The sequence below is a fragment of the Aulostomus chinensis genome, chromosome 7 (assembly GCF_037954235.1).
Source record: "Aulostomus chinensis isolate RoL2024-O1b breed Wild chromosome 7, RoL_Achi_v1.0, whole genome shotgun sequence".
Taxonomy (NCBI): Eukaryota; Metazoa; Chordata; class Actinopteri; order Syngnathiformes; family Aulostomidae; genus Aulostomus; species Aulostomus chinensis.
Window position 1 is genome coordinate 13,320,210 of NC_141326.1, and position 27,393 is coordinate 13,347,602.

The 27,393-nt window shown below is 42.9% G+C and overlaps 1 protein-coding gene across 3 annotated transcripts in view; it reads left to right on the top strand.

Moving 5' to 3' along the window:
* The first annotated feature begins 1,424 nt into the window (after window positions 1-1,424).
* kiaa1549la (KIAA1549-like a) overlaps window positions 1,425-27,393 on the top strand; it is a 100,012-nt gene continuing 74,043 nt past the window's right edge. For all 3 annotated transcript variants that reach the window (XM_086208551.1, XM_086208552.1, XM_086208553.1), the window contains exon 1: window positions 1,425-1,881. In XM_086208551.1, the coding sequence (XP_086064677.1) occupies window positions 1,578-1,881 (304 nt within the window). In that variant the 5' untranslated portion in view covers window positions 1,425-1,577. The remainder of the gene's footprint in view (window positions 1,882-27,393) is intronic.

A 27,393-nucleotide genomic window follows, 5' to 3' on the forward strand; every position in this document is an offset into this window, starting at 1 on the left:
TTGGGCTCCAAAAGGAAGGGAACTGAGAGAATTTTACCTGTTGGGCAGTGTTAAGGTTGGGTGAAGCTCCCCTCAGCTCCCACCAGGTGGCGCCCACCTCACGCCAGCTCCCCGGACATCAGAGCAGCGCTGGTTGGCGCCACTCACTGCTGCCTCCCCTGATGTTTGCGGCTCCAGTGCCGCTGCTCGCTTCGTGGAGGGAGACACAGGAGCGTCTTCTCCTCGCACGTCTCCAGAGGTGGAATGTTTAGTACGAACGTTCGGACTTGTTTTCACGTCTTTTTGACCATAATTCCACCACACACGCATTCTGCTTGTACTTATTAGCGTCTGCGTCAAGGTAATCACTGTTGGCCAGCGACGACCGGAAGTTTAATCCTGATGTGTTTTTAAAATAAAAGGCCGATATAAGTCAATCAAGAACTTGGCTTAGTTATTGTTAACTGGGGACTTTAATCAGTTGATTGTTAAAAGCTGAATATTATTGTGTGAATTTCCATCTTCTTGGCAACAGTATCATTCAGGTAGCTGGTGAGTTACTCTGACACACTTTTATAAATAGCCTCTTTCAGTGTTTTTAATATAACAAATTATGTTAATTTGACTTCAGTGAGGATAACTGGGATGGATTTTGGCTACTTAACTACTGATACCTCAATGTAGCCCCTTTACAAACAGAAATTTGTAACTTGCTTTAAGAGACAAAGAAAATGCAGGGAAGTAAGGATATATATATATATATATATATATATATATATATATATATATATATATATATATATATATATATATATATATATATATATATATATATATATATATATATAAAACATATGTGTGTGCACAGGATCTTTCTATGTGGAGTCTGCATGTTCTCCCTGCCTGCGTGGGTTCTCTCTGGGTACTGCGGCTTCCTCCCACAGTCCAAACACTGACCTGTCCAGGGTGAACCCCGCCTCTCGCCTGTTGACGCTGGGACAGGCTCCAGCCCCCCCGCGACCCTTAGTAGGAATAAGCGGAAGACGATGGATGGATGGATGGATGGATGGATGGATGTGTGTGTGTGTATATATGTATATATATGTGTATGTGTGTGTGTGTGTGTGTGTGTGTGTGTGTGTGTGTATAAATACATAAACAAGAAAGCTATCTCTGCAGAAGACCACATAGAAAATGGCTGCAGGGTTAGTAGCAGAGTAAATCAATGAAGTGTGTTAATATGAAAAATAAAGCTTATTTCGAGAAGATTAACAAAATTAGAACGATAAATGAAATAACTAAGTTCAGCTATAAAACACTTGTCAAAGTGTTTATATTGACTACATAATGTTAGGCTTTTACTTTGAAGGCGGACGGCTATTTCCGATGTTGTCGCGGTGCAGCTGTCCAGCAGACGCGGGGAGCGCCTGGCGGTCACAGTAGGGACTTCACACTCAAGCGCGCGTACACGCAGACGCAGCGGGACAGGTGAAGGAACAAATAAACATTTCCTCCGCTTCCCCGTTGACCCTCGCAGCCCCCAGCTGGCTCATGGAGAGCGGAGCCCCACTTGTTCGCACCGGGGGCACGTTGATCGGATGCCTTCTATCACAGCAGCGCCGTTAGATGTTTTCCATTCAGGATTAATTGGAGGACCAATGGCTTCCAAACATGCGCTCCTTTCCAGCGGTGGCGATGGCCCCGGGGTCGGAGGGGTAAACAATAATAAAGACCCCTGCTATATTTGGGCGACGGCGTGGATCCTGGATGCCGGGATGGTGGCCGTCTGCTCGCCGAGGAACGGGAAGAGGACGGGGGCGCTGGATGGGATGCTGGCCCGGTGGTTAGTGACCGTCAGCGCGGTGCTGATGCTGCTTATCCAGGGCTGCTTGGCTGCTGGTGGTAAGACACTGCTGCTTGCTTCATTACACTCTCTGATGGCGTAAACAGGCTGACCTGAGTGGATCTGGATGCTGAGACTCCTGGTCGGTATGAATCTGTTGGGAATGAGCTGCCTGAAGTACACACACTTGTATAAGCGATGGCAGGCATTTTGATGCGTCTGGGTGTTGAAAGTCAGGGGCCGCTTCAAATTTAACATTTTGACGACTTCTTGCTAAACCTTCGGTCTATTGAAGCAATGAAACTCAAAGCCGTCCCCAAACACGCATCTGGAGCGCACGGCAGAGCCCAGCACCGCACCGCGTCGCTCCGCCCCCCCCCCCCCCCCTTGTGTCTTCACATTCAGCAAGAAAGTTTTTATTCATTCATGGAGCATTGAGCCCCGAGGTCCTCAACCTTGAACACATCCATAGGGGACGTTTCATAGTCGACACAGATAAATATTTTATGTTTCCGTGTCCTTGCGAGGAAAACACAGAAATAGCAGCAAAGCGGCCTCCAGACTCTTCGAGAGGCCCAGGCGAGCGTCTGCGCACTCAGGAGAAGCAGGAGGAGGCTCATGAAGGATCATTCCATGAAAGCGCTTCATTTTTTGACTTGGCTTTACAGAAGCCAAGACACCCACCACGTCATCATTTGCACGCCATTTAGATTGACCCCATGCTGCACTCCTTCATCTTTAAGAGTATTTTAGCCTGTTCACACAAAGGTCCCTCTGTAAATACCAAATGCGTTTAGGCTGAGAGCTGCTGGATGGACCCAGCTATTAACTACCACGACAAACACACGCAGAAAGGTTAAAGGTGAATTTAATTGGCCCGGGTTGACAGACTTGTGAATGGAATATTGATGCCGGGGCAGAGCTGTGCGGATGGCATTTGAAAAGCTTAAATGTCAAATTCTCTGTCATTTTTTTTTTTTCAGGAATAATCACAATGTTCTGGGCAGTTTTTAGAATGAGACATGGCATCGTTGAACTTTTGAAAAATATCCATTCACATTTCCTCATTAAAACTGATTAAAAAAAGCATCAGGATGATGTAAGGGTACGTTGGCTTTCCTGATACAATTGATGCAAATATAAAGACAAATCCTTCCTGAACTGGTAAAAAATGTAATAATAAAGAAGATAAAAACTCCATCCTGTGACCTCTATAAGATTGAATATTTGCTCATGATTAATGTTTATTTAATGGCTGTTTTATAAGTAGCGGTGAAGTAAATCCCACATCTTTGTAGAATTAAAAGTCATTGGTCTATTCATCATCTATCCACCTGCTTGACACAAATACCATTTGGCACCACACTATAATGCATTAAATAAAGTCCGCACACATTCTCAGGATTTAAATTAAAATTTTTTTAAAAATCATGCGTTCTGCTGGATTTTCCTGCGCACCCCGGACGTACTTTACCAAAGGTGTGTTCACCTTTGGTTCCTGTTTGGATCATTTTGAAAGTGTCAGATCCAGAAAGACCACAGATGCATTTTGGCTCCGCAACCCGGCTGGAGCGTCTCACCCGAACTCTCACAACTCGCTTTTTATTATAATTATAATGATAATGATAATAATAATAATAATAATTATTATTATTATTATTATTATTATTATTATTATTATTATTATTATTATTATTATTATTATTAATTTAAATAGTAAATCTGACAGTGTTTCTGTTTATAATAAAAAAGCAGGTGTTGGAGCCTAATACCTTGCTGGTGTGTCATGATCATTAGTGTGTGTGTGTGTGTGTGTGTGTGTGTGTGTGTGTGTGTGTGTGTGTGTGTGTGTGTGTAGGTGTTATCTTTCACAAGGTCTACCAAGATCTTCATCTACAGTCAGTAGCTGAGATCTATTGGTGCGTGTTACCATGGGAACAGATCTGCAGTTTGTACTTTTCTCGCTGTGAGTTTGTATTTGTCAGTCGGGGGATTGAAATAACATCAGAGTAAGTGGCAGGTTGGAGTCTGTTGTCTGCTAATCAGCATGTGATGACACACCGGCGGAGATACACTCGATACCCACTGAGGTACTTGAACTTTCCAAGCGTCTGAGCTCTCGGGTCATCTTTTTAGCCATCAGTCGTGAACTGATTTGTGGATGTGATTTTATTTCCACTCATTATAACGAACATATTTTGCACAGTTTAATGTCCGGTTACTGATGTGATGTGTTCAGAGGGTTCAAGTGATTAAAGGATGATTTATGAAGCAGAAACCAAATTCCAAAAACTTTACTGTCTATGATATAGAGACAGAAAATTGTCTTAGCTTAGGGGCGTTACAAACCCATGAAAAGACAAAAAATTACATTAAAAAACAAACTGATCAATGATAAGAAAACAGAGCTCTGCAAAGATGAATAGAATGAATTAATGTTAGCATTAGTAAGTGGTGATGTGTAACTTTAAACAGTAACCTTTCATAGCAGTTGGAATTGTTTTGTTAAAGCTAGTGCTAATGTTCCTAGCAGTGGGTGGAGCCATGTGTGACCTCTGTGTGACCCCAGTGTCACAAGTAAGCTTGTTACGGAAGCTTCATTTAAATGCTTCAGTAACAAAGCTCGTTAGTGTTGAAATGAAGAGCCAATAACTCTCATAAGGAGATAATTTTCACTCTTTGTACTGAGATAACAGATAATTATCAGATAATTCTTATAATAATTATATCAGGTATTTAACCTGATAATTAACCAATCATCACAACACCGCCACATTTAATAAATAAATTATAAGTACTACCTTTCTCACCCCCCCCCCCCCATAACAGTACAATTATTGATTATTAGCTGCATCCCTGTAAAAACTATCTTTGGATTCGATCAGCGACCTCCTCCATGATTTTCTCCGCGGGGGTGCGAGAACCGGAGCTCTGTTCGCTTCCTTCATTTTAATCTCGTAACATTCTTGGGAAGCACCCAGCCAGGAGCAAGTCCATAAAATATACGTTGTACACGCCCTTGTAAACCTTACGTTTCAATTTTTAGGAAGTGACCAAAGTTGACTCAACAAATTTCTCTGATGCAGCTGCAAATGTGAGCCTGATCGAACAGCAACAAGGACGCAACCCTTGATGACTTTTCCGATTGTTTTCTTGGACTTAATGGAGGAATCAGGCAACACGGCAGAGTCTAATAACCTGGGCGGGACTTTGGGAATTGATCAAATCCTGTCATTTATCTGCTGTCATCGATGAACGCGATCAATTGTGCTGCCAGGGTAGCTCGGCCCTTCTCAGACTCCTGCAGGGTTGGACCCGTCTGTGCCCACGTCTGACTCAAGGTGGTGCGGCAGCTTTTTAGTCACGAGATCATCTCACTTCAACCCTTTATTTATACTTGGAAAGACGCTGGAGTTACCTTCATTAAAAGAGTTGAGGAGTTTACACGCAAAGATGGAAAAAAAAAAAGGTTGCTGTTGAAGTCGTGCTGGTGAGGTCGTTCCACGAGTGAGGGGCAGGGTCGCATGATGTTTCTGCTCATAGGAAACTCCATGCAGTCACTCACACATGTCAGATGACGTGACGGGTGAATCGCCTGATTGAACGATGATGTCAAAGCAAAGTTAAAGCAGGAGACGCATTCTTGTGAAAAGAGACCGACTCCACTGTGTTTCAGTCGATCTGAATTGATTTCTCCTCACAATGGTGGTGGTTTCCAGGAGGTTAATGGCGCTGGAAGGTTTGCGCTTGTCTATTATGCATGGGCCTGTCATGTGGGATCCCCCAGGAAACCTTGATGACGGTTGACAGATGCCTGTCTGGTTTCATGTCAGCTACTTTGGCTTCATCATGATTATCACTCACACAATCGCGTGGTTCGGCACGCTCCGCTGTGTCCTCTTCAGGACGGAGGTTCTAACATTGCAAGGGGTTCCTGAAGCCACAGTTCACTTCTGCTCAATCAAGTTTGTGTCAAAGCATGTCTTGTTGGATTTATGGAGAGAGCTGTTCCTCCAAACTTTGGCAAGCACCTCTCAGTACCCCAGCGAGCTATCAGTGGTTTTCAGCCTCAGACACAGATATCAGTTCGGATGGTGGCCAATATCACTCACATGTAAAGAGCCGCTGTTTATTGTACTACTTGTCTCCACCGTCGTAGAACTATTATCTGCTTTTTTCCTCATTTTCCACTTGTATTTAACCATATTCACCCTCGTATCAGTTAGACTTGTCAACGATCCACCATAATCGGGCCAATAATCTGTAATAATCTCATACTTAGTCGACAAAACTAATTAATGTGTTGTTGAATAAATACAAATAGATTCAAAAGGCTTTCAATCTGGGTGATGAATGTCTTCCATAGGTATTTTCCATCGGGACGCCCGAGTCTGTTGCCAGATACATGATAAGTATCTTGTTTGCAGCATAATTTTGCCCTCTACACAATCGATAGAGCCAAAATGTCCCCTAATGCGCAATCATTTGCCGTCTCTAGTGGGGAGTCCTGGTCTAATTATTTAAAGCCGCTGGCCAAACAAAGCGGCCTCTCATTCTTTTCTTTTCGTCGTTGTACAGCGGTTGGGATCCAGATTATTGGTGAATCACCGCATCACTTCCTGCACCGCGGAGCAGGCTCATTATCACAGACCTGCTCATTCCAAGCCAATCGTATGCTCAGGCGTACCTCATGTTAGGGGTTTGTTTTAGTTCAAATTGTCCTCAAACTAAGATCGTTTTAAGCTTCAGGCACAGTTTCTTAACCTTTCTTTGCCGACAGAGTCCTGTGTGATCGTGTTTGGGCTGGGTCCAATAGGAGCTGAAATCATGTGACCTACGCCGCTCGTGAACAATTATACTTGACCTCTGGTGTGGTGTGTCAGTTTGCAGCGTCAAAAACCACTTTTAGGCCACTGTTGAGTTTCTCTCCACTTCAGACGAAGGCATCTGAAACCTAACGGATGACTTGGGACTTCACCAAAGATGACAAAGAAGATACTTTGATTTGAAGATGTCCCTGCCCAGCCTTAGAATTAGATCTCAATATTTCAGGAAAGTTTGCGATAACGATATTCATGACAATGGGAAAAAAGAATACCGAATAATGTTTTAGTGATGATTACAGTCGTAGCAGGAGTGTTCATTGGTTCAAACAAACTCGAGAGCTGTCTCCTTCCCTTTCAGTGAACTACGGTTACACTGATGGTCGCAGCATAAATCAAATAAGTAGAAATGAAGGTTATGTTCCTGCTTTGGAAATCTTTAATGAAGCATAATGTAACATTTAGTTAAAATTTCATTAGTGTACCATGAACGGATGCAGAACCATGCTATTCTTGGCCCAGACCACAGATCATTTTGCTGCTGTCATTTCCATCCATTCTTTCCTCTTTTTGCCGTATGAAGTCTGAGTCCCGAGCGCTCCAGCACTGCGTTGTTTACACCGGGGCTGCGCATCATCGCCGACTGCTACTTCCGCTTCTTCTTATCACAGTCTGCCTGTTTTTAGAGTGTTTTTGTTATAAGAGATGAAAGAGTTTACCATATTGCCACCTTTGGCCGTCACTGCTGTCATCCTCGCTCCTTGCTGCATCACCTCCCCTCGTCTTGTGTCGGAAGAGGTAAGGTGATCAGACGCGTGGCTATGATTCGTCTCCAATTCCAAAGATCCTGCATGTGGTCCCTGAAGAGAGATTGGTGTGTGCGTGCGTGTGTGTTTGTGCGCGCGCACACCGCATCGTCTCCACACACCTTCTCAGAATTAAGAATTTCAGCAGCTGGTTTTGCATCTCTGCTTGGCTTCACTCTTCAGTGCTGCTCTGATTGCGCGCTGCTCTGATGGGCTTTTACACACTAAACAGATTTTAAGCTCTCGCCATGAGAGTATTTTGACCTTGGAGACTTCAATGACAGCCTGACGTGCTTCCAAAAACAGTGAGGTATCATCTCTGTTCCCTCATTCTTTCATGGTGTTGTCAGTGGTCTCTGTAATATCTGATGCTTATGACACATTTGCACCTCGGAGACTCCTCTCCTCTGCAGGAGGACTGTGTAATGATGCCTGCTGTCATGCTAAACGCCTCTACTGGCAATGCTGTCATCCCTTCAGCTGTTGCCAGGCAGAAACACACAGAGGCAGCTTTATTAATTTGTACAAGGCAGTGTTGATTGACACGACTCTGTTATGACACACTCACACACCTAAACATATCAGTGTTTGACCCTCCATCACACTCATAATGCACACACTTACTGGCAGCTCCTTTTTGCTGCAATCTGAGTTAATCATCTGTTTCAGGAATGTGTCTGTGTGAGCAGGCTTGAGAGAGCGGGAAGGAGTGGGTGAGGTTTCATATGCAGATAAGTGATGAACTGATTGCCTGGCACATTTTCCGTGTGCCTGGCCTGACCATTAAATGGTCAGATTCCTAACCGGTCATTGGCCACGGTGCGTTGCTTCGCCAGGAATAAGGGTGAGTCTATATTTGACAGACAGCTCGTCAACTTTCACAGAGCAGATCGAGCCAGACAGGAAATCTTCACATGAATGGCAAAGTATAATCAGGTCAACTTTCAAAATAAAAAAAAAACATTGGAAGGCTCCTGATCGCAAAAACGGACCTGAAAAGGACACGAGACAACAAGCAAATCAGCAGAATCTGAACAAGTTGACAAAGCCAGCGGGCAGCTGTGTGGTGGACCAACGTGATCGGCACCGCAGCCAGTGAGCCTCACCGTTGTGCCCAGTGGAAATTCAGGCTCAGGCTCTCAATCAGTAAAACATGCGAGGGCAAAGTATTCCTAGAGGGAGTCACAACAAAAACCTAATCAGACACTTCAAACTCCATCACCCAGTTGAGCTGCCCAGTTTGAGGAAGCTAACAAAGGTAAAGGGGCGAGGGCTGGTAGGCAGGAGCTAACCTGCTGCCTCTCCTGTCCTTCATTTGCTGCTGCGTCCACCTGCTTTTGTTCCATAAGTAAAAGTATTCAGACACACTGGATATACAGCAACTCATTTTCAGTAGAATTTTATTTGTACCTCTTCCCATTAGGAGAGCACTTTATTAATTTGTACATTTTCTGGAGAGGTTTTCAAGTCAGAAATATCCAGTAACTGAGTGCAATTTTAGGGGAAATGGCAGACCAATAATTCCTGTTATTTTGAAAATAAGATTTTCCATTGAAGAAAAGTTGTTTTTTATGTTTTTATATTCTGTCAAGTGTAGTTCTTTGAGAAGAAATCGTAATGGGCAGAAATAGTATTGGCAAGTCACACGTACAGAAGAAATTAGTACTTGGAATCAACCAAGAAAAATGCAATCGGTGAAGCAGATCGTAAATATTCCCCTTATAAAAACATGATGCATGGCTGAGCCCTGTCACAACCATGTAATTAGGCAGAAGCCCTCTCGGGTATGTAACGATTTTATAACCCTAATTAGCAACACTACTTTTTTCTACTCTGCAAGAGCTATGAGAGAGGTTGCGTGTTTTGCGTGTGTGTGTGTGTGTGTGTGTGTGTGTGTGTGGGGTCATTATTTTTAGTCAATCTCACATGAGAAGGTCAAAAAAAGCACCTTCACATGAGACCAATGCTAACTCATGCGTGCGCATGTAAACAACGCGGAGTCTGTTCAGAGTCATGCAATGCAGCTTGTCAAGAGTGTTAGCGTCTGTGGGGAATTCACAGCTTCCACATGCCGACGTGTGCAGGTCTGTAGTGAGACATCTGTGTATCAGGCTCCCCTCCAGATGTTCTCTGATGCATTCAAGTTAGTGACCAATGAAACTGTAATTGGCAGTTCCCCCAAAGTAGCCCCAGAGATATCTGGATATGATGTTGGTATTTTAGGGTTTATTTCCTGAACCACGGCGGTGCTGCTTTTGTTGTTTATTATCTTACTTTAGCGAAATGATGTAAAAAAAAACAACAAAAAAAAAACAAACGGATTTCCTGCTAACAAACAAATCAAATAGAATTATGAATGAAAATGAGTTTCTGTTCGCAAAATATCTCCAAAACTAACGGATGTTTTTTATGAAATTTGGTGGAAAGATGGGTCATTTTATAAGAAACTGATGGTTAATTTTTGGGGCGATCTGGATGAGCCTGTCGACCCTGAGGACTGCTCTACATCACTGGAAGGACACAACGATCAACGGTATTTTTCCGGACACGTTTTAGACAAATTTACATCACTTAAATTGTGCCCTTTTCATGTCAAATTTGTTGAAAGAAGATGATTTCAACTTTCAGAAATAATTGTGATTGCACACTTGATACGACCGTATACATATCACATTTGTTTTGGCCAGCTTTTTTTAATCAGAGAGAGATGCCCTAAACCCCCGAGACGGTGCGGATCCTGCTGCTGATCTGGGAGAACCACCGTTGGAGGTTGGAAAGAAAACTCATCCACTGATTTTGGTGATTTTCTGTCGCTTCCTTGGTTGGAGGTGTGCGCGCACTGAGTGCTCACTAGTTTCTTCAGTATTTTTTTCCTGCAGCGACAAACTTGATCATCTGAAATGAGGGGGGGGGGGGGGGGGGAGTCTTCATGTGGAGGATGATCCCTGGTCTCCATGCATGGAGGACAAATGAAGGGAGGGAGCTAAATAAGTTAGTGGAGAAACATAATGGGTGCAGTTGCTTCCACTCAGAACAGAGAGGACGCTGGATGTTTGATGAATGTCAAAATTAGCATGTGAATCATAATCAATGGTCTTCTCAATCCCACACAACACGAACGAGAGATTTTGGACCGACATGCGCCAACACTCCCCACCACCACTGTCATCGAGACTGTCATGAGAGACTATGTTTTGGAAAAATGTCCACCCCCCCAGTAGACTTCCAGGGAATTCTAACACTCACTGCACTGCAGGTCTTAATCAGATTTTCTGCCCGTGTCCAATTTTTTTGACTTCTTCTTTACCAGTAAACCCACCCTTGATCAGCAGGTCTGTTATATACTGGAGAGGAGAATTCCTTTGGGAGGCTGGATGACTTATGTGTGCGTGCACTGGCGAGTTCTCTCTCACCCCTGACCTGGTCCTTGATGCTTCTTTCCCCCATTACCAGCAATGTGATTTCGTAGCATCTGTAACCATAGTTACGTGCATCAGCATCACCAAAATAATACGACTGTTGTATTTTTCGTACAGCGTCTGACTAACAGTGACAGGAATATGGAAGCTGTCCACTTTAATGACAGATGCACTGACAAAGGTCTGATCCATGTGGTTCTTTTTCCCTGTTTCCATGGTCATAGTAGTGGATGGATGAAGGTTTCTGGAGCCACTCAGTGTAAATGAGGCCTGGCTCACACGCGAGGTGTTTTCATGGTCATTTGTGGTTCATTTGTTGAACTCTCCCATGTTCTAACAACCCTAATTCTTATAAACACCATGAACTTCATCAAAAATGACAAGAAATTAGCGTAGGCCATTTAAGGCATTTACTTTTAAATATCCAAGTGCTGAAAATTTCTCAACATTGTTGCATAACTTGAACAAATTTAGAAAAGCACAGTTTTGTTTGCCCTGTTTCTTCTCTTTAGAAATCTTTCCCGTCTAACTTTGTTATTTAAAGTCCATAAGATCCGGTTAGTTGAGGACGATGGTGTTCATCTGAAGATTGCTTTTGAAGTTCTAACGAAATTGTTCAAATATAAATTTTTCCTCCGGCTTGAAAGATTTTTCCAGCTTGTTGGTTTAAAGGCTGTGGTATTGTGGTCATGTCAGCAGCTTTATTCTTTCACTGTGAAGAGGTTTGAGGCAATATGTAGGACAGGAATTTCAAATAAAATGGTTGACAGTACATACAGCGTATAAAAGGGCCTCCGCAGCCCTCGCAGAAGTACGCAGGGATTTTATGATTGTGCCGTGTGGGTGTGTGCAAAAGGATTGATTGACATCTGCTTGGTGTTGATATTAAGAGTCGTTACTGTGAGACAAAACACGCGTTCACCCAGACCTATTTTACAGGAGGAATTTCAAATTCAGAATCCAGTTTTGTTTTCTTGTGCGCGTTTGATCTCTCGCTCGGCAGTGGTTTAAAGGAGAACACACACCTGTCCATAACACCTGGCTGGCACCCAACCGTAGCTGCTGAGGGGCGGCGCAAGTGGTCGTCCAGAAACCCAAAGGTCGCTGGTTCAGTCCTCACTTCTTTAACAAGAGACCAGATCCTTTATGAGCAGGTTGGTGCGGGGCGTGGCAGCCTCCTCCGTCCGCGGAGTGAATGAGGCGTCATTTTGTTAAGTGCTTTGAATACAGAAGGAGCTTCACAGGGGTTCAAAATATTTGGATTTTTTTTTTTTTGCTGATATCTGATATGCCGATCTTCAAGAATGAATTTTGCCGATAAATTAAAATGAAAAAGTAACACTTTTCAGTATTTCCAAAACATTCGGAAAAGCCCACAAATCATAAGCTTACCTCATTGCTTCGTCATTATAAACAACAGATAAGAAGAAGCCAGACACTGATACATTAAGAAACTACCAATGCCTATCAATACGGATGATGCGCGTCCCCTGTGTGACATAAAAAGGAGACCGTTAGCATTTTGAAGTATCACATCGTCTTAAAATAATCGCCTAAGTCTTTTTTTTTTTTAGGTTTTCAGAAAACACAAAAACAGGAGATTAAACATCATAAGGAGTTGATTTAGGCAAAAAAAAAAAAAAAAAGGTCAAAAAATGACCGAGGCAATCACTTTCAGAGGGTGACGACATTAGACAAAGCTGATGGAGACAGCGGAATCAAAAAACTAAATTTTGCAGAACACGTTTTTTGACCCCCCCCCCCCCCCCCCAGTTCAAAGCTGGAGATGAAAACTATTTTTTTCTTGAATAAAACCTTACATTGCATTTCTCTTTTTGCAACATTTCCAAACTCTGCTTAAAATTAGGTTGAACATGCAATGTCACCACTCTATCCCTCAATCGACCATGGAAATTTCATCCTGATGTGAAAATTAATTTGTGACGCTCCAGGAACATATCCTGATATTCAGTCATTCGACACTAACTTTTGTTCTGTATCCTTTTAACTCCTTTTATTCAGTTTATCGCCAGCAAGAAACGTCGATGACACAAGGAACACTTTGTGGGTGATGATCCAAATGTGAAACGCCTGTTATAGAACTGAAACAAAACTCGATTCAAAATGGCTTCCTCATTCTATTAGAGACTTTTCAAGGTCAGTAAATAAATTATGTGACAGCAAATTGAGGGAATGGATGAGTGCTTGCAGACACTGGTGCTTTTAGGAGTTGCGTAATTGCATGATCAAACTGAAGAGTGTCTGTACAGGTAGCACATACACACACACACACACAGGCGCACACGGTGTGTGAACATACTGATCCTGGACAATAGAGCTGAAAAACAAACATTTGATTTGTGATCGGACAAATAAGAGGACAAGAGGTCGGAACGATCAAATGTTTGAATAAAATATTTTTAGAAATGCACTAATTTGCATTCAGAGAAGTAAAATCCAAATATTCCATCATATTTAGTGAAGTAGTTTGTAGGATCTGGCCTCATCTCAAGCTTTTCCCCTGAAACATCAGACTGTTCTCTGAGAGTGAGGCTCCTCTCCTGCCTCAGGACCTGTAAACGAGAAGTTTTTTTCCCCCTCTGTCACTGAAATGAAATTTTAAATAAATATGAGGTACATCGCTTTTGTCAGAGTCCCCTGATGTTCCTGCAAGCCTTTAATACAATCACACAGATTTCTGAGCACGCCTTGAAAAAGAGCATCCTCCGCCCTGTCGTCATGGCGTGTTTGTCTCATTCACCGGCGCCTCATCTCAAGCTGTTTCACTATTCAGCTGAAAATGCTTAGAAAGTCTTCCAAGACACTGAGAACAGCAATGCATCTTGTGATAACACCAAGAAATGAGTATTGGATATGCTGATAAGTGACTTGTACCCACAGGAGGTAGTTTTAGCATCCCAACAAACAGATACGGATTTGATTTGACTGTCGCATCTGGAAAGGAAAGACGGGGAAGGAAAGTAACATGAAACTGGAATGAGTCCCTGCTTCTGGAAGGATGGAGAGCTTCTCTCCTTCCACTGTTCGCCTCCTTCCATCACTCACTCACAAATCTGTGTGTGTGTGTGTGTCTGTCATTGTGTGTATGTTTTTGATGTGTCATGTGGCCTTGGTGTCACAGTTGTTTGTGTGTAGAAAAACGATCTGAGCATGTTAGTCCATCCTGTGACAAGCTTTTACTACTCACCCAGTAGTAAAGTGGCTGATGTCAGCGGGACCTCAAGGGTTAATTCTCTTGATTACATCCTGGGTTTATTTTCATGGATGTGTAGTCATGTATTTGGTACATATAATATGCTGATCATGTGGCATTTTCCAACACTCCTGGATGAAAGATGACAAAACATGGCGATATCTTTGTGGCTCCAACACGATGGTGAAAGGTTCAAAGATGGCGGCTCTCGACCAAAGTTAACTCAAATATTTGTTGTGTATTTAGGATGACTTCCTCAAGCTCTCTGCAAAATTAGCCTTCCGTGTTGCCCACGTTTTCCCGTCTCCTCCTTTTTTTCAGCTGAATTTAAGTTCTTGTTTTAAGAGCTCGTTTCTTGGTTAGCGTTTTTGGGAATCATCATTATGGTAACCGGATACATGCCAATGCGTATAATGATGATACTGTGTACTGACTTGCCTACTAGTCTCCAATTCAGTAGTTGTCTCATCACCCGGCGTCAGGGGTTAAGTTGAGCCGGATCCTGCCGGAACAAGATCCGGCACCTCTGAATTTTGGCCTCTCTGTGTTCCGGTGCTTATTTGGGCAGATCCGGTACCTCGGTACTTATTTGGGCAGATCCGGTACCTCTTGTATTAAAAGAAAATATGAAAACGTTTTAAAAATGTTTAAAATGCAACAATAATGTGCATAGATAAATTTACAGACCAAATCCTTAGAATTTCAAGTTGTTTATTAAGATTCAACGTCATTTGAAAGAGTCGGAGATCTGTTGATGCGCTGACGCCAACAAACCACGCCCCCGACACAAACAAATCACCTTTCGAAATTCGCCGCCTCTGAGGAGCAAGCAGAGAGGAAATAAACAGCTCCTATTTCAACGCCAACATGTCGAAAAGACAGTTGAATTTGCTGTTTTTTCAAAAAGAAGGAAGAGTCGCATGACGCTTAAAAGGAGTCAGAAAAGCCTCCACAAGCGGCGACGAGGGCAGCTGCAGCGGTCATGTTGACGATCAAAATCGGCTGCAGCAGGAGGCTAGCGCCGCCACAGCTAGCCAGGCTCACCTCCAGCTAGCCAAGCCGGGGCTGGAGGCTAGCGCCGCCACAGCTAGCCAGGTTCACCTCCAGCTAGCCTGGTTCACCTCCAGCTAGCCAGGCTCACCTCCAGCTAGCCCGGTTCACCTCCAGCTAGCCAGGCTCACCTCCAGCTAGCCTGGTTCACCTCCAGCTAGCCAAGCCGGGTCTAACGTGATGTGGAGTGTCTTGGACAACTAAATGGTGAGCACCGTCTAATAATAGGCCGCCGTGCCAATCTTTAAATACCGTAATAATAATAATGGAAGATTTGTGTAATTTATTGTGAGCTCTTTTTTGTTTGTTTTACAAGTTGGACCTGTTGAGAATCGAATTGCTGACTGTAGACTCTTGCGTCCCACCTGTGGTGATGTGGGCATTCACCTGTGCTGCGCAGAGGAGGCTAAATAACTGTGAATTATCGTCATAACATTGATACCATGGATATTATTTGAAACGGAGGCTTGTAAGTCCCCCATCATGGCAAGTGGGCATTTGTTTGTTGTTTTCTGTGTACGTTCCGGGACCTGTGCCCCTCCCTCACCCCTGAGCCGTCATATGTACTCAGCGTTCTGGCACCTTATGATTTACAAAATAAGCAATGGTTTTACAGGTTGTTTTTCTGTGCGTTCCAGGACCTGAGTGCATCTCGTCACCCTGGGGTGTCATGTGTACTTTGCGTTCCGGTACCTTGTGATTTACAAATTAAGCACTGCCCGGCGTGCATGCGTCAGATTGATGGTCGCAGCTAAGATTAGTCGGTCCATGTTGCACAGCGTAGCTAGCGATAAGCTAAATGAGATTGCTAGCATCTCAGGACCTACAAGAGGCTTTCCAGATGACAGTGCACAACGTAGAAAGCCATCAATTGTGACATCACATGACTCAACTTGCTGACTGGAGTTGTTGAGTCACGAGTGAGCGCTGATACAGCGCTTAAGATCCTGGTAGAGTCTCTCTATACTCCAAACACAGGAAATTACACAGGACGTGACACAACATATGTAAGGCAGGATCTTTTGCTCCATGTAAAGATTTCCCCAAGGAGTGACCCAGGTTGTTTTCACATCGACTTGAAGTGAGACACTAAACAAGAAGAAACGTTAAAGGACTCCGGTGAAAGACTGGGTTGGGACGCCATTGATGGCTACTGATATCTACTTAAATGAGATATGGCCCTGTCTGACGGCTTCTGTTAGAGTATGTTACTGCGGCTCAGCCACTTCTGAGCCTCTGTGCCTCTCTGTAACTGTCAGCTGTAACATTTCGTTAAGGCCGATGCCGACTCCAGATATAGTTGGTAGTTTGCAGCTTTGGGATCTGTAGAAGTGTGAGTTATTTCCCATGGAACTGTTTGTTTGGTTGTTTCTCACCTCATATTGTCTGGTACAGTTCTATGGCAACTTTTGCCCAGACTACACCAGCTGCCCCCCCCCCCCCCCCCCAACGGTTTCTGCGGGGTTGTAGTAGGCCTTTAACACGGTGTGCACTATGATCTTGGAATTATTCAGTGACTCAATATGAAGATGCATATAAACGGCTCATCAGTGTTTGAACTCATCCAGGATTTTGGTCATTATCCAGCACACTCAGTGCATGTAAACAGCAGCTAAATCTAAGTGCCCTCTAAACCGGGGTAATTCAGGATTTGGAATGTTTGGGTGAGATACAAACGGAAATATTTAAATATCGTGTTTAAATGACAGCCAAATCACTGAGAGAATAGAATCCTCTCCTCTGCATCCATTTCAAACCTCTTCATTTGTCGTCTGAATCAAAGTCCTTCAATCAGAGGCAATTAAGGGAATCCATTTCCACATGGCAGCTTATTTTTCTCATTATGTCTGTCTGCTGAACCAAAGTTACATTGCTGTGTAAACAAAACAATTGCTTTCGATGGGGAAGGTAATTATTCCCCTGGGTATATCAGTCAACCCGCATGCCTCTGGCCTCCCCACACTACATATTTAGCAGCTTTATGAGCAAAAAAAAAAAAAAATCTCCATAAAATATTCACTCAAAGAGATGCTCATCAAGGCCCGGGGAAGGTGCTGGGAAGCTGTAACCTGCATGTGGAGTCAACAACCCAGATTCTTTATTTAGGAGAGAGAAATATTCAAATCCTATGGCTGCATGAAATCATCTGTGAAGATTAGACATGGTTCCACTGAGGCTGGTCGCAGCCTGCAGGGTAATCAGGCTGGGGCCGGTGGAGGTGGGGTGGGTGGAGGTGGTGGGGTACCGGTATCAAACATTTCTGATATGTAACCCTGCAGCATGAGAGGAACAGCGATGGAATAGTGAGCCAAGTCCTGTATTGCCAATGAGAGCAAGCTGAAATGAAAGCATCACCAACTCAATGGTTCTTATTAATAATTAGCTTGTAGCTTAGCACTTGCCCTGCTTGGGATGCTAAACCTTTAATGACAGCTCAGCTTGAGCTCACACTGCAAATCCATTTCTAATGCTGTTCTCTCAGTTGTGACTTCATCTGAAGTTTATGTTTCTTTTTTATTTCCGGGGCAAAACAGCCATTGTAAACAGCTGGCAAGGAGCGTTAGCCGGCATGTTATTCACGTTTGACTGCCTTCTCCTGAGATCAAGCGTGAAATCAGTGCTGATAAACATTGCGTGGTCTTGCGTCTTGACTGATTCTTCTGGTGTGTGTTTTCTTTGCATTAACATATCGTCACCTTCTTAAGATAACAACCGAAGTCATTTTTTTTCAAGTTTTTCGGAAAACACACAAAAAAAACTGGAGACAAAACATAATAAAACATTTTAAAAAATGACTTGGGCAGTAAGATTTAGAAGGTAATGATATTCAAATATGTTGGGTGACTTCAAGCCCTCAGTTTGACAGTGGAAAACAAACTTGATTCCAACTCTGAGCTCTGCTCGTCCGATCCTGCACTGTGTAATTTGACAGAACATTCAGCAAACTCCCAGTAGCTTCTTTCAAATACAAGTTTCAAATTCTATTTCTCTCTTTATTTTTTTGTTTGTGTAATTCAGTCATTGATGCAGTTTTACTCAGTGTGATATCTGGCTAACAACCAATATTACAATAATAGAAAACAGACAAACAACATAAATCCATCCATCCATTTTCTCCCGCTTATCCTATTAAGGGTTCAAAGCCTATCCCAGCAGTCTTCAGGTGAGAGGGGGGGTTCACCCTGGACAGGTCGCCAGTCCATCACAGGACCAACACATAGAGACAGACAACCATTCACACTCACAGTCACACCTACGGTCAATTTAGAGTATCAATCAGCCTCGTCCCCTCTTGATGTCTTTGGACTGTGGGAGGAAGCTGGAGTACCAGAGAGAACCCACACAGGAACAGGGAGAACATGCAGACTCCACACAGAAAGATCCTGTGATGGAGCCAGGACTCAGACCTGGAACCTTCTTGCTGTGAGGTGACAGTGCTGACCACTGCACCACTGTGCCGCAAAAAACATAAATGAAACATAAAATGATAATATATCAAAAAGAACAGAGGAAGAAAAAAAAGGGGGATGAAACTCAAGGAAAATGTCGACTGCAACTGCGTTTGCACATGCACACAACAGCTGTAGGCCCAGATGTTCCAGTGATGAGATCAGGCCTTAAAGATGCCACAATAGAAGCTTAGACGGATAGACTTATTGCTTTCGATGGGGACACTGGTTTCCCACCAGATAAAATCATACAGCCAACAAAGCACTCATTAAAAACCAGCAAATAAATAATTCTACATTTAGAAGCCATTCAAACATGATTAAAAGCTGGGAAGCTGTTGAAACGTAATTGAAAGCTGCAGGGAGCTATAAATAGAAATACGGTACGATACAGTAAGACAGCAAATGAATAGTGACAAGCAGAGGTGTACCAACTGCAAGCTATGAAGCAGGTCAGGCCTGACCGTGCTCGTTGAAACATGTCAACGCTTGGTTTAAGTTCTTGGTTGTCGAAACCAGTTGTTCTCCTCCAGTCAGGGTAGAGTAGTGCGCCGCTCGGCTAATTCCCACATGAATATGGGAAAACTGTTTGTACTGAAGTTCTGCTGGAGAGTTCTGCTGTGTGATGTCGTCTTGTCTCAGGAACTGTCCGTAAGGATGTTGAACTCAGCTGTCTGTGTATTTCATATTTTGCTTGGTTACATAACTGCTAGCCAACTAATTACTGTTTAAAAACAGCCGAGACTTTATTTCCTCAGCCTTCATCATCGTCATCATCATCAGTGAGGCAGTGAGTGATACTGGTTAGATTGAGGCTAATGATGGCTGTGCTTAATCAGACGTCATTTCCTCAGTGGTCACTGATGTACTCACACACTATATACTGCACCTTCTTTTAAAACACACACACACACACACACACACCTACACATACTGGGTAGTGTGCCACCACAGGGGACACAGTAAGGGCAAATGTGCGTCAAGGGCTCAGGGCCAATCACATCCACTCAGCTCATTCATTGGTCCGTTCAGAGCCACATGTGCATTCTGCAGCAGTTTTGGCATGTGGTTAGCTGGGAAATCAATACAGCTTCACACACAGACCCATGCACTTAGTACACAGTCCCTCTCTCGCTTTCTCCCCCCCACCCCCCCCCCCCACACACACACTCACACAAGGTTTTAAATCAGCAGTCAAAGTGCTTTAACAATTCATCATGATTATGCATTCACAGGAGTGTGTATGTGTCTGAGTGAGCGGGCAGGCGTCTGAGTGTGTGATGTGTTCTGTTTCAAGGGTGCGCTTGAGCTAATAGGGATTTGTAGTGTAACCCTTTCTCTGAGTTTGTGTGTGTGTGTGTGTGTGTGTGTGTGTGTGTGTGTGTGTGTGTGCGCGCAGAAGTTTATGACTGTCCTCATTTTTGACATGCCTTAGAAGAAATACTTGTTTATAATAATTTGATGGTGTTCATTTTTTCTTTTTGTTTTATTTTTTTCAACTGAAAGATTTCAAACCTGATGTAAATGCATTTTAACCAAAGTAGAAACACACGTGTACGCTGGGTAACTCCGGATGCGTTTGGTACCTATGAAATGTAAATATTGTTTGTCAGTTTTAGTTTGTAGATTAGGATTTGATCAGACTTCTGATCTAAATTCATCTGTTGTTCAAAGCTGTTCACTATTTTACGACGACCATTTTGTAAGGAATTTTGACGTATTACAGATTTTTTTTAACACTTTGAACGACTATGAAAGGAATTTCAGTTAGAAATTAGGGCATTTGACAAGAATCACACCCAAATTATAAGCAATGTTTTGTTCTTGTGTCAGTTGGTAGCAGTGGTTAGCTCATCGTCGCCATGGAAACACGGCTGTAATATAGATTGGTACTACCTATCAGACTCTTGAGACCAAATATTTGCACTTTCACTGGTCTATATACCAAGAACAACATTCCACTGTGTGCCTGTCTGCTTTGGAGAGGACCGTGCTGCAGTAGCGTATTGTGTCATGCCGGCATTTCTGTGTTTGCCATGATATCACAAGACAAACAGAGACGACAGCCTCCCCGACTAATTGGCCCGTTATTATTGCGACAGTGTCGTCTCCAATCCAACAACAACTGTTTCCCTTAAACTTCTACATTCCAAATTTCTATTAAACTCATTAAAATGTATTCACGAGCTTTTCATTTTACTTCTTTGATTTTAGCTTCGTTTACCCTGGCAAGTCATGAAGAACAAAGTCGGATTTACAGTGTCAGTCAGGGAACGTAATTCACTCTCTTCTAACACAGAACAAGAACGTAGAACAAGAAAGTATTACAAATATTGAGCGTCAGAGTTTAAATACACACTGGATGCCAAAACACCTCATATCATGTAAAGATAGATTTGAGTTTGAGCTGCTGCTGAATTTCTGTATCTTTTGTATTTATTTTATAGTATTTTTTATTTTTTTGGATACATTTCATAGAAATAGAAGAGAATTCACCCAGGTTGTGAGTACCGCTCTGATGAACATTTCAGGCTGTATTTAAAACACATCATCCGTTTAGATAATATGAAGCATTGGTGTAGATTAAAGCATTCATTTATATGTTGTTAAAAATTCATCCGTCTTCACCAGCATTAAAAAAACTGAGCTCACGCGGTAAAGCGTCACCCGTGACAATCCAACGACGTAACACTCAGACAGACGCCGCCCTGTGGCGCTTTCTTTCCTTACATCGAGTTTTATGTTAAAGATGAGATTTCTTTTGAGCAATTGGAGGCTTAATAACACTTTTAAGATGTCATTGTTTTACTTTGATGGCCGCCAACATTTTTGTTATCAGTATCGTTGAGCATATTTTCTGTAGGAGCCAGTGGCTGTGTAGCTCAGGTTTCCTCAATAACAGACATGATCAACAGCGTGAGTTTGAGATCGCCCTATAATGCCTTTTACTCAATCTATGTATGCAACCCAACACCTCTGCTAGACTCAAAATGAGGGTGGCGAGATGAAACCGAGGCTCTCAAACAAACTTTATTACTTTGCGGCTTTGATATTGCTGCCAGGATACACGGAAACTGCATCGGATTTCCCCCAAGTGACAGATCTCTGTTCCCAAAACAGACACCACTTTAATCTAACAGACTGTGGCTCTCCGTTTTACCTTTACCCGAGTCGAAAATTGAAACCTAAAAATAAAAGACATCGAGGTGTGTGCTGCTGGCTGTGTGCAGAGAACCTCTAAAAGCCACTAAGAGGTATTTTGGGGCGCCTGATGACCCGTGCAAAGCAGCGGGATTCATCGGCTGCTTTTTCTTGCCCTTAAGTGTAAGTCAAAACTGACAGTTGAAACCCTGAGATGCTTTTGAAGATTTTTTTTTTGGGTTTTTTGCAAGAGTTTGACTGAAGAACCTTGTAGGAAGCACAATTGTTAGTTGTCCCCTCAGGCTGCTTCCATACCCCAAAGAGGAACGTAGAAGATGTTGTTTTTCTTGCATGTCATAATTGGCATTGCAGCAGTCTTAAAGCTTTACTCTAATGAAGTATTCGCGTTTTTTAAAATTTTTGTCCTGTTGACATGAAAAGTGAGGCATTTTGTATGTCACAACATCTGAAAGGTAACCTGTGTCTTGTGTCTACTACACTGAAATTCTAATATTTATCTATAAAAACATTACCTCATGCAGCTTTACACCCTCCTCTCTTCCTCGGGAGACAGATTGGACTTGTCACTCCGTGTGGGCGGTGAAGTGACCATACCCTGCACCAGATTTAAATTTGGGCAAACAAGGCAACACTGTGGGATGTAAGATAGAAAGAGAGGAATTATTACTTGGAGCAGCTGCTTGTCAGCAAATGGTGGATTATTTACGCATGCAGGTGATACGGAGCAACATTAGCATTCATTTGAAGTTGCACCTCTGAGCAAATGATGATTTAACCACCAACACACTGTAGTCTTCGCAAGATTAACATCTAAATCTGCACCCGCGCTTACCAGCTTGTCCTATAAGTAAAGTGTTGAGGAGGTTATGAGAGCTAAAAGCGGCACTGCTGCAGTTAAACAACACAGTCATTTCAGACGTGGAAATGTCGGTTGATGATTCTCTGTGTGTTGGTCACTGAATTGACTCCTTTATGAAAAAGATATAGATTATGCTCTCAAACCTCCTGTACCCTCGACTACCTTGTAAGTAGCTCATGCAAATGTGCAGCAAATAACACTCAGGCAGTCAGAGTTGAAGCCTGCATATATATATTCATAGCTCCACATTCAGCTGGAGATATTCCAGTTTTCTCTCCCAGTTGGCCAGAAGAGCAGAAAAGGTCTCCACTGGACCTGAGGAGGCAGTTTTTCTTGGTTTTTAATTGTTTCACGTAGTGGAAAGTTAGAAATCCCCTCTGGTTCGCAGATAAGAATGCGTCTCACTTTTTTTTTCACTTTCTTTTGCTTCTCGGCCTGTTTTAAACCACAGGCTTTTCAGTTTGAACAGATGCCTTGTCAAGCTGCAGGGTTTGGTCCTGATGCTGGAGACCAAACTTTTTGGTTGATGCTCTGAAGTGAGATGCGCTGACCTGGGATGCACTGGGCTTCGCTACGTCTTCATAGTTCTTGTTACTGAGCTCTCTGTTGTGCTTCAAAACCATCTCTATTTTCCTCAAACTGCTTTGCTGTTCTCTTAGACTATTCATTAAAAAAAATCTTTCTCACAGAGCTCTTTCCTTCTGCTTTAATTATCATCTCTTTGCACTTTGGTTGTTAAACTCATTTTTCTATCCAAGTCTTTTCCTGCTGGGGTTGTGATAAATTTTGTTTGCAGTGCCAGGTTGCCTGACAGAGGAACTGCTACACAGCACGGAATAGAGAGTAGACAGTTCTGCTGCAGATCCAAATGTAAGAGTCAATAGTTTTGTTTTTGTTTTTAAATTTGGGGACATTCTTTTGTTTTTAAATACTCTGATATTCAACACAGGCTGCACCCCCCACCCCCGGCCCCCCTCCCCTGACTCTCTGATCTGCCATGTTAATTCTCTGAAAACCTGAGAAAACTGGTGTGCTACTGGTGACAAGGTGAAGAATAGAAAGTCTTTGAAAGCACTGGAGACACACAAGGAAATCAGCACCACACACACACACACACACACACACACACTTAAAACACACTTTCTTGGTGATCTGTCATCATAGAGTCGCTGTCATGTGAGCGAGGCCTCAACAGCGGCGGGTTGACTTTGGGAAATGGAGCGCGAGATGAGATCAGAGCTGACGTACAGTACAGTGTGTGTTTGTCTTAAATTCGGGTGTGTGACTTCCCTCCTGTATGCCCCTCTATTTGCCATCATTGTCCACATCTGTGTGTGTGTGTGTGTGTCACTTTGTCTCTGCTCTACTTGCCTGCATGTCTGGGGCTTCTGTGTGTTTGTCTGTGTCTGGATGTGTTATTGTCCCCATGTGTGTCCCAGAGTAAATGGATTTAGGCAGATGATGTAATCGTTTTGTTCCTGTGTGTGTCACTTTACATGACTTAAAGGCACTGGGGTTTAGTGAGTGGCAGACACACGGCGTGTGTGTGTGTGTGTGTGTGTGTGTGTGTGTGTGTTTGTGTGTGAGACATACAACTGCACTAGATGCATCTTGTTTGTAAAGATTGAAAGGTACTCAGCTTAGTGAAAGAATAATCCGTCATTGTTTGAAGGATAATTCTGCTATTTTTAAACCCTCGTCCTATTTTCTTTTTGGATGCAGCGATGATTTGAATCAATTCAATATTGAGTGAGAACATAACTGGCAACTGAGAACCCCGAGGATCCTCACATGAATGGATGTGTGTCCAATGTTTAACAGAAGTGGCTCTGGTGAGTGGAAGCTGGAAGACAACAGTAAAGTTTAGAGTTGGAGCACAGGGTGCGCAGTCATGGGTTACCTGAAATATTGGAATTAAAAAAAACAAGGCTCATTTTCGAGCATTTCAGAATTCACAAAAAAAAAAAACAATAACCGCGTCACATTTTGTGATGCTTTCACTTCGGTCTGTTAGTCTACGTCATACAGGATGAGAGGATTTAAGTGTTTCTGAACGAAAATGAAAAACATGAATCAAACCCGTATGACTCATGTAAATACACCCAAACAGGTGCACCCCCCCCCCTGTTTTTGTTTGATTTTTTTGGTTTAGTTTTTCTTTCCTTTTCATGCTATTGTCTATAACCTATTTTCTTCCCCTATTTGTGGAGATGTTCATATTTTCTCGAGGTTTATGTATTGATAGGTAAGGTTTAACATCAGTTCTGCACCGTCTTGCAGACCGTTGGGCCTCGATAATGACTGCTGAGATCTCCCTGGATTTTTTGGAGACAAAGGTGGTAAAGCTAGGGACTGTAGAATGCCGCTGAAATTCAATAAATCATTTCATTTTTATTTTTAGAAAGCGTGCATGTGAACAGGCTGCAGCTAAAATTTCTTCTTCTTGTGGTAATTTAGCCAACTGGTATATTTTATCAGCGACTGCACGCAGGAATTAAGATCTAACGGCAGTTCTGTCTTCAGAGACAACGGGAGCTCTTCCATCTCCATCCTTCATCAGGAATCTTCTCAGGATTCTATTATTGTGAGACAAGCGATGCATTTCACTCAGAATGATTTCAACAAAAATGACACACAGAGTTTAGAGCAGAAAGAGCAGATGGACTACGATTGTACCCTTTTATACGTCTGCTTTCAAACTCTACCGCATTGACCCGCGGTGCAGTGTTTCCGCGTGTCGTGCAGAGAGAGGAGTCGGGGCAGTGGATTAGAACACATTAGATAACAGCGAATCAATTGACCTTTGCTGCTCCCATTTCCTACAGCAGCATGTATAACATTTCCATAGCAAAGAGAGGACGCTGCCACAATACGCCACCCTAGATGATGAGCACTTTCCAACAGGGGGTTGAGAGGATGAAATCTAAAATGGATGTTCCTGACATAGTGAAGCAGCCATGATGGATCAGACCTCCTGCTCCCTGTAGCCATCAGTTTGTTCTGTAGTTGCACTTATTCCCAGCGTCAAGCGCTGACTTGACTCGTGCCATTATCATAAGACAGGTACAGTGACGCATTACTATCAAAGTTCCGTGGAAGTTTCTTCATTTTCAAGAATTTTTTCCTTGAGAAATTTCAGTGATATTATAGTAATATTATTAGTAATACTATCAGTGTCAATTGGTCAATTGTGTACGTTTTTGTCATTATTTCCCACGCATCAGTTTCATCAATGGGCTTCTTGTTTGATCACTCCAGGTTGCTGAACTGTTTGAACAAAAAATCCAAAATAGTTTAGTGTTTCAGACCTGGTGGTCAAGCTGTGTTTTGGGGAAGGTGTGTGTGTGTGTGTGTGTGTGTGTGTGTGTGTGTGTGTGTGTGTGTGTGTGTGTGTGTGTGTGTGCGAGAGAGAGAGAGAGACAGAGACAGAGACAGAGACAGAGAGAGATTTGTCTCCCTAGTTCTATTTATGCTGAGAGACTGGCTGAGCGACCGAGAGCCCCGGAGCTGTATAGTCAGATGAGTGTGTTGGCCAGTCAAAGTGTGAGACAGCAGCACAGATGAGGCTCCACGCTGCTTCACCTGCGTGGGTGTGTTTATCTTAATTACTGCATAACTGAATAATTACTTCCTTACTGATATCTTTACCTCTTTGTTTATGTCTGCATTTTACTGTGCCTCCTTCTGAACGGCCACTGATCCAGCTACTGGTGCTATAAGGCTGTTAAAAAAATGTATAAAAGAAGGCAGAAATTAAAAGAGCAGATAAAATGTCAATGTTGGACATATAAGTAAAGCATAATTAAATATCTTCAATACTTTTTGCCATTGGGACTGAGCAAGCAGCAAACTGGACTGTTTACAGTTGCACAATAAACTAGTTGTTGTTGTGGATTACTTAGTCGACCTCATACATTTAACTCGGAAATATGGCGTCCAGTAATCTGTTTGATGGAACAGAAATGAGGATTCAGGTGGGGGCTGCAACTCCCATCCGTTCTTGTTATGAATTAATCTGCGGATTACTTTTTTCAGTTACTAGTTTTGTCCATAAACGGCTGGGAAAAAGCGATCATATAATTAGCGAGCGTACTTGCTCACATCTTAAATAAAATTAACGGGTAAACGAGGATTGTGTTGGCTTGATCACATAATTAGAGGTTTATCGTCGATCAACCTTCAGTGAGAGCTTCTCTTCCCTCTGTTACTTATCATGTAGCAACTGCCGATCAACAGCAGCCCTGCAAATTCCAAGTAGCTTTTTTCCACAATAAACTGTCCCCTTAAATCTCAAACACAGTTAAGGTCTTAACACAACGTGGCGAGACACCAAAATGCGAAAAACTCGTCTGCGAATAAGTCACATTAAATCTGTTCACATCAACAAGGAGGTGAATTCGGGATATTGCAGCACTTATTCATTAATAGATTATCTTGACTTGCAGCGCCGCTGTTCTCAGCCTCCAGAGAATGGACTTGTAGACACCCAGCAGTTTGTAACCAGGACACAGGAACCAGCAGGGCATTTCAGGTGATTTTATTAAGGTACACACAGCTAAAGACCATGCGTAACAGCATGTACTCTGCCGTGCTAATTCTCTGAGACTCTAGGTCATTGTTATCCATATGAGGTTTAGCTCACACTCATATAATGACAAAAAATATGATTGCGTGTACACTTGAGTTAATAACAAATGGGGGTGTGTAAACAGGTGATTGTGTTCAGTTGCAGCGACATGCTACTCTGTCTGAGGCACCTCCGTCTGTGCCACAGTTGACCCAGATCAGC